Source organism: Aegilops tauschii, chromosome 5, assembly GCF_002575655.3.
Source record: "Aegilops tauschii subsp. strangulata cultivar AL8/78 chromosome 5, Aet v6.0, whole genome shotgun sequence".
In the NCBI taxonomy this organism is placed as follows: Eukaryota; Viridiplantae; Streptophyta; class Magnoliopsida; order Poales; family Poaceae; genus Aegilops; species Aegilops tauschii.
The window spans coordinates 501,609,009-501,620,286 of NC_053039.3; the positions used below are offsets into that span (position 1 = coordinate 501,609,009).

Consider the following 11,278-nt stretch of genomic DNA (forward strand, 5'->3'; position numbering starts at 1 on the left):
CGCTGCGTCGCCTCATCGGGCCGTAGCGAGCGTGGCACGCGGTCTCTGCCGCCGCCCTGAGGTCTTCCTGCCGTCGCCCCGACCCGCGCACTGCCGCCGCGTCGCCTCTTCAGGCCGTAGCGTCGCAGCGCGCGGTCCACTCCGCCGTCCCCGCACGTCGACTTCTACGTGGTATGCGTCGCGCCGCCTCCCTAGGCGCAAGAACGCCACCGTCCGCGCCGGTCTTCGTCACGCTGTCGGGTTCTTCCTCGCCTACTTCGAGCACCGTCGCCGCGCTTCTGACCTAGCCGCCGCCGCCGCCTCCTCAGGCTGCCGCCGCCACTCTTCTTCCGGGTCCACGGTGACTTCCTCGACACCGGCTACCCCGACTCGACATCGACCACGGCGTTCTTCGCACGGCTACCTCGACCACGGCTACACCAACCTACGCTCTCGGCTCCATTGGCATCGGCACAAAGGGCTACCGCCTTCCTTGAGTAACCTCGTCGGTTTTCACTCCAGCCACGACTTCCGCGATGCATCGACCGTTACGACTGTGGGGGATGTCCATCGGCTTGGCCTTCGAATTCTTCTCCAGTCTCACCGTCTGCGTCGCTACCGTTGTGACTGCGGGGATATTGAGTATCGTGATTATTAGGAAAGCTAGGATAACGTAGGATGTTATTCTACCTTACCTTATACTCCAAAATAATCGTGTACTTTTATATATATGCGCATGAGGCTCAAGCAATACATAACTATTCCACAGTTCTCTCTCTCCCTTCTAACAAAAATCAATTAGGCTGTAGCCACTCCCTTTCTTATTCGATTTCACATTGGGTGGGGCAAGGCACGAGGGGCTCGGCAGTCGGCACACATCCCTGTGTTGTGTTTGAAATACTTGTTTATCGGAAGAAAGAGTGACGAGGAGAGGTACCCCTGCAGCGTCAGCTCCTCACCTAAGCACAGAAATCTGAGGCGGCATTCATGCATGCATCGCATCCCAATCGATCGACCGCTGCAACTAATTTCCTGCTCGATCATATAAACATGTTGTCACTTCTGACTAACGTAACACGTTATGGTTACCAACTATGGTTCCGGAGAAAGTTGTGTTGCCTACCATGGCGAGTCTGGCCAACAACCAATCTAATCAGGCCATCCATCACCTGGGCTATAAGTTCCAGGCGTCGACCCCTGTCCTTGCATCCCAACAGATCAGAGACATCTCGCAGTCGCTTCGCAGCAAACCATCTGAGAGAAAAATCTAGGAGCTAGCCATGGCCTCCACCACGAGATTCTTGGCCATGATCATGGCGTGCACGCTCCTCGCCAGCACGACGTGCCATGCCGCTCGCCACTTGGCCGACACCACCCCGGCGGCTGCCCCACCCGCTGCGGCTGCCGTCCCTGGCCTCCCGGCTGTGCCAACCATGCCGACGCTGCCACCGATGCCGGCTGTGCCGACGGTGCCGGCCTTGACTGTGCCACCTATGCCGACTGTGCCCACCATGCCGCAGGTGACACTGCCGCCCATGCCCGCTGTTCCTGCAGTGCCCAAGGTGACGGTGCCCCCAATGCCGGCCATCGTCATGCCTAAGGTGACCATGGCACCGATGCCCGCCGTCGTTGTGCCTAAGGTGACGATGCCGCCGATGCCCGCCATTCCTTCCATGCCCAAGATGACGCTGCCGCCGATGCCTTCTATCCCGACCGTCAACGTGCCTATGCCGTTCTTGGCGCCGCCTCCATCAACTTAGGAGTGCCACATGCATGGTGACGCGTGCACCAAGTCGATGGTCACACGCTCTCATGTTCCAGTGGCTACATCACTTGTTGCTCATGTGAAGTATTTGTTTTCGAGTTGTATGCTTTACATTTCAATTCAGTTGTTAGTTATTGTGTGTTCATATTAAAGGGGTGTTCTTGTCCTAGTATATATATGCGGCATTTTAATTTACTAGCATATATGCCCATGCTTTGCACCGGGAAAAATTGATGTTTTGTGCAAGCATAATGTCTCACAGTATCCTTCTACAAAATGAACATAAAAAGATACGATGCAATTTAGCCGTGTTATATTTTCTTGGCCGGACATAATCTCCCACTGATTTCATTTAAGTATAATCCTTTCTTTAGTTACCATAACATCCTCACCCGTTTTAGTCGGGAATCAAATCCTTCATTTTCTAATTTAGTAGCTCCAACACATTAAAGCCTACAAATGTTTTCTTTTAATTATCATACCTTTTTACCTCAAGTCATTTCTTTAATTAGCCTCATCTATTTGAATATAATTAAGACCACAATCTTTCTTTTAATTATTCCACCGGTTTACCCATAATACTTTTTTAATTAGCCAGCTCCGTTTAAATATTTTATTTAAGCTCATAATCCTTCCTTTCATTAGGTCATTCGCTTAATTAGCTCGCCCTAAACACAAGGACTGTCACTCGTATATTTAGAGCGAGTTGGGATTAGTAAATGTGAATGACGCATAGGTCGTTGGTTGTTACATCGAAGATCTAGATAGGAGGTCATGTGATCAATTCCCACAATGTTGATATGTTTTGACCCAATTATTTTTAGCGGTCTCTATGAAAGCCCATAAAAGGCCGATCAACATACAAGTACCTGGCTCAGATCGCTTAGCGTGCACTCCAACCAAACAAAAAGAACTAAACCAAACCAAGAATACCTATTTCTTTTAATAGTAGGTATAAATATAGATTTACATGTTATATATACCTCTATATCTATATCTAATAATAAAGGGATATTGCTTCTTGCGGCATGTCACGGAAATTGCCTCTAGAGATGCAAAATATTACTCACCAATGCTACCTATAAGTGACAAAAAAATGTTTCACGCAGAGTATCCTTCGCCTGGGCCTGCCGATGCAGTAGGTACCTCCTATACTATGCTCTATTCACGCTGTGAGAAGATGTAGCACGCTTGTTTGGGCCAGCCCATGTCCGGGTGACCTGTTTTTAATTTTTCTTTTTTTTTCTGTTTTTGTTTTTTCCTACTTTAAATAATTTGGGACTTAAAAAAGTTTAAATAAAAAAAATTTGAAATAATATATTTAATAAATCATAAAATGTTCGTGGATTCAAAAAGTGCTCATGATTTTATAAATAATGTTTTGCTTATTTAAAAAAATTCAAAATTTTGAAAACAAATGTCCGGCAAATCAAAACTGTTCATGATTTTTTTTGAAAAGTTTGTGTATTAAAAGCTGTTAACGAAATTGAAAAAAATTCACCATTTCAAAAATTCTCATGAATGGAAAATATCCTAAAATTTCAAAAATAACTGTTTGTGACTTACAAAATAGTTTATTCATTCATAAAATGTTCTCTAATTCAAAAGGTGATCATGCATTTAGAAAATCGTGAAGTCAAACAAATGTTCGTGAATTTCAAAAATTGTTCCATCAATTTCCAAGAAAATGTCCGTCGATTCTAGAAATTTTTGCCGATTTTAGAAATGCTTGGGAGCAGTCCAGACTCCCGCGAAGCCCCCCACATTTGTCTCCGGTTTGTGCGAGAAATCACGTCGCAAACCGATACAGTCCCAGTTTGGATGGCTTCTGTGGTCCGCACAACGTGATCTAGGCGCATGCCGTGTCTGCTTTGAAGATGCCCTGAAGTAGCTAATTTTTTTAATAATACATTTTTATTAATTTTCAGAAATATTACACCGAATTTATTTTTTTCAAAAATAATATATAGTCAGTCATCTGGTGGCCGACTAGATCCAGTCGGCCAAGAGTAGGCCGATTAGTACCCTGTCGGCTAACAGCAGGCCGATTGGGCTTGTGCCCACTCCTGTCCGCTAATTGTTGACCGACTGGAACTAATTGGTTTACAATAGGCCGACTGGAACTAATTGTCTTACAGTAGGACAATTAGTTCTAATTTGCTTCCTCTAATCTGATAGGTGCATGCCCCATTTTGTCAGGCCTAAGTTTAACTAAGTTGGGCAATCATTGTAATGTAGTCTTGTATTCTCGCCAAGATATGTCCAAATTCGGATATCCTTTTAAGTTGTATGTTTCCTTTATCGAGAGTACAAGACTACGAGAGGAAACGTACAACTTAAAAGGACTAGAAGAACGCACATGCGTTGCAACGGGGCCACATTAACTTTAAAAGTTCAATATCAATTATGTTAATATTACATTTAATATTCTCTACATATTAAGTGACATTGACGACCTTTTTTACCATTAAATTCTCACACACACACCCTCTCCCTCCCTCTTCCTCACTCTCTCTCCCCCTCTCCCTCACTCGGGAGGTGGGACGAAAATAAACCCGGAACGGGGACTACCAACTGAGACATTAGGAGTAGAGATCATTTAGTTGATAAGAATAAATAGAAAACGGTGTTAAAAAGGAGAAACAAATTAAAATACATTGAAAAATCAAAAGGACGATGTAAAAGGGGATTCACCCTGCCCCCGGGCCTTGCCGCCGAACCGGCTCAGCAGTCCAGTCCCCGCGCGGTCGTCTTCTCCTGTTCCCCGAGCCGCGTCGCTACAGAGTCGGGCTCCCGCCCGACCACCTCGCTAGCATCGAAGGGGAATGGATAAGGGTGACGCCCTGCCTTCCCTGCCCCCATGGCCTCACTCTTCCTCGACGCCCCCTCCCAAATCCACTTTTCCTCCTCGCTCGCTCGATCCCGTCGATCTGGACGAAGTCAGACGCCACGGCCACCATGACCAACCCCCTCCACACGGCCACTGCCCTCCCTGCGGGCTAGGAGCTTGTCGAGGAGCTCCCAACGCCTTCGCTACTTCGTCTGCGCCAACGAGATCAAGTCCAGCACCCCCGCATCGACGTCGCTGCCGTCTTCCTCAACCTTGGACCACCGCGACATTGCCGTTCGATTCGCGCCGCCCCGAGCTCCCATGTCTTCCCCTAGGGCGCCATTGACACCGCCATGATCTCCTCTTGCCTTTCCCCTGTTTCCCCTCTCGTTTGCTCTCATTAGGTATTTCGCCGTGGCCGAGAACCGCCGTCCGCCATGGCCATTGCAGGGGTAGCCACCGAGCTTCTCGGATTGACCCCGTGGCACATGCGCTCCTATGCACGCCCATGCCCGAGCCTGCCGCTCTTCTTCCGCGCCCGCGGGTCCACTCCCTCTCCATGCCCACGCCCGTGCTAGACCGCATTGGTCGCGCCCGCCGCTGTCGTCGCGCTCGCCGCAGCCACCGCACCACTGTGCCCCGCGCGACACACTCCCTGGCCGCGCGCCACACTCTCGCTGGCTGCGCTCGCCCCGTCTGCTGCTGCCTATCCCCTCGCTCGCCCCGTTGTCGCGCCCCTGCCTCGCGCCGCCTCCAGTCGTGGCCATCTTCTGCCGCCCGCCCCCTCAGCCACGCCGGCCGCATCTTTACCCTCCACCGTCGGCCGCTCGCCTCGCCTGCTGCGTGTTGCTTCCTGCTGCTATGCGCTGCTCTACCGCTGGTACGCTGCTGCGCCATGCCCTTGACACCGCCGTGGACAAATGTGGCGGAGGGATTGTTAATGGAGTACGAGAAGGAGGTGGCGGAGAAGGTGTGGAGAGGCAGGAGGTCTGGGGCGGTGTCACCTGGCTGTGGTGGAGGTGTTTATGCAAGAAGGAGCCGGAGTGGAAGGAGAGGTCACAATTGGAAAGAATCGCAAAAAAAATCATAACCCGGAGATCTCAGTTCAAAAAAATGCTAATATCGATGGAGGGGTGACTTCCTTCAATAGGTGGAAAACATAGGAAATATTGGTTGTTATCAAGGAAAGGTAAAAATTTAGGAAATTTAGGATTTTTGAACTGATTTCTATGCAAATGGGGTTTTATTGTTTGGTAACGTGATATCAGTACCTGCTCGTTTGTGACGTGTCTGATTAGGAAAATTTGCAAATGTTAAGAAACTATTTATTGGGAGGAAAGTTGTGATGTGTCTGTTATTTGTTTCCTAAAAATATGTTATTTGTTTCCTAAGACAAATTGAACCAATAAAAGGAATCGATTGATTTGCATAATTTAAGGAAGTTAGATCCGTGATTTGTTATACGTTAGGAAAGTTCTGGTTGTAATAAAGAGTGGAGAGAAAAATAAACCGATAGACCAGGGTGGGAGGGGGTGGTGGGAGGAGAGACGGAAAAAAACCAACGAAATTAAACCGCGGAGACTATTCACCAACTCGTCCATTAAGAGTAGAGATATCCATATTATGAGAGGAAACATACAACTTAAAAGGATATCCAGATTTGGACATATCTTGGCGAGAGTACGAGACTAGACTACAATGCTTACCCACCTTACTGCCCAGAAACAAGAAATTTAGGTCTGGGAAAATGGGGCATGCACCTATAAGCTCACAGGAAGCCAATTAGTTCCAGTTGGCCTACTGTAAGCCAATTAGTTTGAGTGGGCAAGAGCCCAATCGGCCTGCTGTTAGCTGATAAGGTACTAATCGGCCTACTCTTGGCCGACTGGATCCAGTCGGGCACCAGATGGCTAACTATGTATTATTTTTGAAAATAATAATTTCGGTGTGATATTTCCGAAAATTAATTAAAAATGTATTATTTTTAAAAAAATAGCCTTAAGTAACCGTTGTATACATTTTATATAGTTGGGTTGAATTGCACCGGGACATAGGCTGTAGTACAAGTTTGGTAAATCTTTTGGCTTTACTAGTTTCTTTCGTACTAGTGTACTCACTGTGCTGTTGGAGATTCCATCATTTGTACTGTGCCTCCGTGCCTTGTAGTACTGGTTTGTCTTCCCCAAGCAGGCTAGCAACTTCTTTACGCTTACACCGTCACCTCAAAAAAGCCTCTTTGCACGGTCCATCGTGAGCTGCTCGGCCGCCCGGTTGCTCCCCATGTCTGATACATATCCCGGTTGCTCCGCATGTCTGATACATATCCCTGTGCATCCCACGCTCGCTGGCAGACTGAAAAGATTGTAAACATGCATGCCTCCGTCATGTCAACTCTTTAGCTCCTAGCTCCATTTTGGTAGTACAACAAGTGGTTTTCTTTAAGATATGCTCGATAAAGGTTAGGAAATCTTCAGGGCCTGTTCGGTTGACAGGGAAAATGGAGGGGTTTGGCAGGGATTGGCAAGGATTACACCCTCTACAAGTCAAAACCTCCTCCAATCCATCCCAATCCCCCTGTGAGGAGGTGTAATCGAACAAAGCCTCAGCGGGAATCATGCGTCCAACCCCGACCCTCGAATCTCCCGCAACCCGCGCTGCCCGGACCGAGAAAGTCATCCAACACGGTCCTGCATCGGTCTGCGGCACGGTCCGGACGTGTTTTCTCTCGCAAACCAGAGACAAATGTGGGGATTTGTGGGAGTCCGGACCGCTGTCATGTCCGCTTCTGACCGCACTGACCACCCAAACACCATCTTCCTCGCTCGCGCGCGTCCTCACTCGGCGCCAGCTGCCCGCATTCATGCTGTTATAGAGCGCGCCGCTTCACATTGAAGGCGGCTTAGGGCGGACGCGACCTCGCACTGTCTCCGGCATTGAAGCGGCCCGGCTGAACGCACCTCCTCGTCGCTTTCAAACGCCTCCATTAAACATGCGTGAAAGCCGAGGAACCTACAGGCATTAAACGCAACGCCGGGCAAGCTCCTCCCGTTCGCCCTCTATTTTAACGAGGCAGACACCGGGCAAGAATTGCAACATCAAGTTCACCGCTCAACATCTCCTCCTTCCACCATTTTCTCTACTCTTTCGATGACGTCCGACGGGCAGAAAGAGCAGTTCTCCGGCATAAAAGCCGCCTGGGTGGCTCGCTAAGCCGGCCGGATATGAGCAAGGAAGCTCGCTACTCCACCTCCCTCGCCTAGCCCGATGGAGCCAGTTGCCGCCCCAAGCCGGTGAGTGGTTCAGCAACTCGTCGCTCGAGGCCAGCTTGAGGAGGAGTGGTGAGTTGCTCCACGTTGGCACGGGCCTCGTCGCTGCCGTCGACGACGCCACGTCGTCCTGCACCTCCCGTGTATGCGACCGCGCCTCTCGTGCCCGCGACCACACCATGCAGGCAGATACAGAAGCCGGGTGCGCGGAGGTCGATGAGTCGGTGGCCAGCGTGTCTGAGTCTGCCATCATCATCTAGGAGAAGTAGAACACAGAAGGACCTTGCCGCTTGGGTCCCAGGAAGGCCACCGCCCGGGCACCCGCCGGTGTACACAACCGATGTCTTGCCCTCTCGCCGGCCACCGTCGTCGCCTTACTCAAGAACCAATTTTGGTCCGTGCAGCGTAGGGACCCTTCCCCTCCGGCTGAAGTATCAGGTGGCGGTTCCACTCCGATGAGCGGTGGGGACGCGAGTCGTCCATTGCGATGAAGCATATACCTCTGGGGCTCACCGATGTCGGTCATGGGGACGACGTTGTAGACCCGCCGCGCCAGCCGTAGAGTAGTCTGGTGCCCTTCATTTTTTAGTTGAAAATATCTCCAAAATGTAACCGCTTTCGTCCGACCTGTATGAAATCCGTCATGTTTATATGAAATCCGGCATTCTTTGCAAGAATTTCTTCCGGTTTGTTTAAAACGAGTTTACAGTTTATGTGGCTAGCGTTAGATCGCGGACTCCCGCATCCGTGTCTGCAGACTAGTCACCCCCTGTCCGCGGACGGATGCAGGAGGAAAATTGCGGGTTGCCGTTGGAGAAGCCCTCATCAAATGCACATCAACAAATGTCCACGGGGCGCTGGTCATCCAACCATGGATACCTCACACCTAATGACTAGCTCATTTGAAATGGTTTGAATTAATAACCGGATCAAGCATTAAAGAATGTTGGGAAGGGCGGTTCCTGCTTCACACAGTGTTCAATTTGGATGTCGCGGTTATGCGGGGGGGGGGGGGGGGGGGGGGACGCGAGACCGAACCGTGGTCGATCAACGACCACTGGAGTGTAGTCTCAGGGTCTGTTTGGTTGGGGACTAGTGTGGCCAAGCCAAAGTGTGGCTAGCCACACAAGTGTGGCTGAGAAATTGGATGCCAAACTTTGGCAAAAGTTGGCAAAAAATTGTCTCTATGACAAGTGGGCCATGGGGGCAATAAAGTGTGGCAAGCCAAAGTGTGGCAAAAACCAAACACATGCCAACTAAACTGTGGCTGCCAAATTTTGGCTTGGCAAACGGTGGCTGGGAACCAAACAGCCCCTCAATCTACTGCACGAACTCGTCATCCATCACAACACAGGTGGCTTCTGCTCCTCCTTGTCACCAAGGAAATTGACACCAATTTGACGAAGGATGGAAGTGTGGACAACGAGGGGCCCAGAGAACGTGGGCGGCGGTGCTAACTGAACCTAGAGCCACGTGCCGACCACCAGTTGGTGGCGTCAGTCTTTTGCCCATCTCGGCGACCAGTGGTGGAGGCGTGCGATGGATTTGGGAGAGGAAAGTAGGAGGATAGGGCTTGTGTTTGTGTTCGGCCGACTTTAGGGCCAGTTCTTCTGGCAACTTAAAGAAATAAGCCGCCTCTTTCCTAGCTTTTTCTATAAGTCGCCTCTTATTCATTGGGGCTTCGAAATTAGTTACAAGTTACTAATTTAGAAGTTTCAACAAATCTAGGAGGAGGCTTTATTTTAAAGCTGGTGGAGAGGCAACTTATTTTCTAAGCTGCCCAAATGGACTGGTCCTTAATAGCTGGGGTAGGTATACCGATGAAGCTTAAATGCGGGTAGCATCGTAGTAGGTTTCTCGGTAACTGCGTTGTGAATTCGGGTTGACGGATGACCAGTCAAGCTGGAGTGCATATACGATGCGAATGATTCTGAAACGGGCACGGTGGGAAAGAGGTTTTTGGATGCGCCCGGGTTGTCGAAGTCCGATGTGGCGGACGTGTAGACCACCACGCCCCAGCCAACCCCCCTCCCCCGGTTTTATGTTGGTTTGTGGGATTTCAGATGTCCGAATTGATTTGGTCATTTCTGGTGAGCTGCATTGGATGGCTAAAGGTGACCAAACCATAATGTCCAAACATTTGTGGTCAATTAGGTGACCCGCATTGGAGATGCCCTTACTTCAATTGGCTAGTGTTGTTGAAATCGCTTCATTCTCCATTCTTTTAGGTCCTGTTTGGCTCATAAGATTTTCAAAGGAATTTTGTAGGATTATATTTCATAGAATCTTTTTCCTCGTAGAGTTCATTTGGTTCAAAGGAGTGGACCCACCGAAATTCCTCTGGAATGCTTTCTACGCTAAAAATTACATAGGATTCCTAGCAAGAGGTTAAACCTCTTGGAAAAAAATCTCTTTGAGTCTATGATAACTATGGCACCCACTCTATTTTCATAGAAAATTCCTGTGTTTTTCTGTAATGCAACCAAACAACGTCTATTGCCGATTCTTGTATTTTAAATTCCTGTATAGGATTCTAAAGTGCCATGGTAGTCTATTGTGTTCTTCTATTCATGTGTTTTTTAAATCCTTCAAACCAAAGAAATCCTTAGAGTCTCTTTGATTCGTAAAACATGGGAATAGAAAAAACATAAGATTAGAATGTCATGCTTATTTCAATCTTATAGGGTTTTGGTTTGTTAGATTGCATCATCGGATAAACAAAGTATTCTTTCAAGTATGTTTGAGTGGATGCTAGAAATCCTATAGGAACTAGCACAAAGAAATCCTTAGTAAAAATTCCTATTGGATTCAACTATATGATGAATGAAACAATCAACATAGAAAAAATTCCTAAGAATTCTAATCCTTCAAAATTCATATGAAAATCCTTTGAATCAAATGCGCCCTTAGAGGAACTCCAACGCGCCGACCCATTTTTTCTGCGCGTGTCCGTTAGGGCCGCCGCGGACAGAAAAGTCCGCCCAACGCGCCGACCCAAACGGACACGTGTCCGCTTTTCATAAGCCTGCCGTCCCATTCCCGGTCCAAATTTCAGCATCATTTGTGTCGTCGCAGACACGAAGCGGACGCACGCGACGCCCACCAACTCCTCCTGGCCCACCAATCAGTGGCACATAGGTCATTCTCTTCCACCTTCATCGACAGCAAGCCCTATCCTCGCCCCACCCTGTCGCCGTCGGCACCCAGTTTTGGCGCCCCCTGCCAGCAGTCCGCGCCCACACACCTCCCCCGCACACCGCCACCTCCCAAGTCGCCGCCACCACTGCCTCGCCGCCGGGCCACAGCAGCTTCCCCCTACCCCGACGTCGCCGCGAGCACGAAGTCTTCCCCCGCCCTGGCCAGCTCCTTCGTCTGACGCCGCCAGACAAGCTACCTGGTCCAGGGAAGGCGCGCGTTATTTCGCCGGCCAGCTTCTTC

At 49.4% G+C, this 11,278-nt stretch overlaps 1 protein-coding gene across 1 annotated transcript; it reads left to right on the plus strand.

Moving 5' to 3' along the window:
• The first annotated feature begins 1,197 nt into the window (after positions 1 to 1,197).
• Positions 1,198 to 1,945, plus strand: LOC109781368 (uncharacterized). The gene has a single exon (XM_020339974.4). The coding sequence runs from the start codon at positions 1,260 to 1,262 to the stop codon at positions 1,737 to 1,739; it is 480 nt and encodes a 159-aa protein (XP_020195563.1). The 5' UTR covers positions 1,198 to 1,259; the 3' UTR covers positions 1,740 to 1,945.
• The last annotated feature ends 9,333 nt before the right edge of the window (positions 1,946 to 11,278 follow it).

Excerpts from the sequence above, each read along its gene's own strand:
- LOC109781368 (XM_020339974.4), top strand. The coding sequence starts at position 1,260 with ATGGCCTCCACCACGAGATTCTTGGCCATGATCATGGCGTGCACGCTC.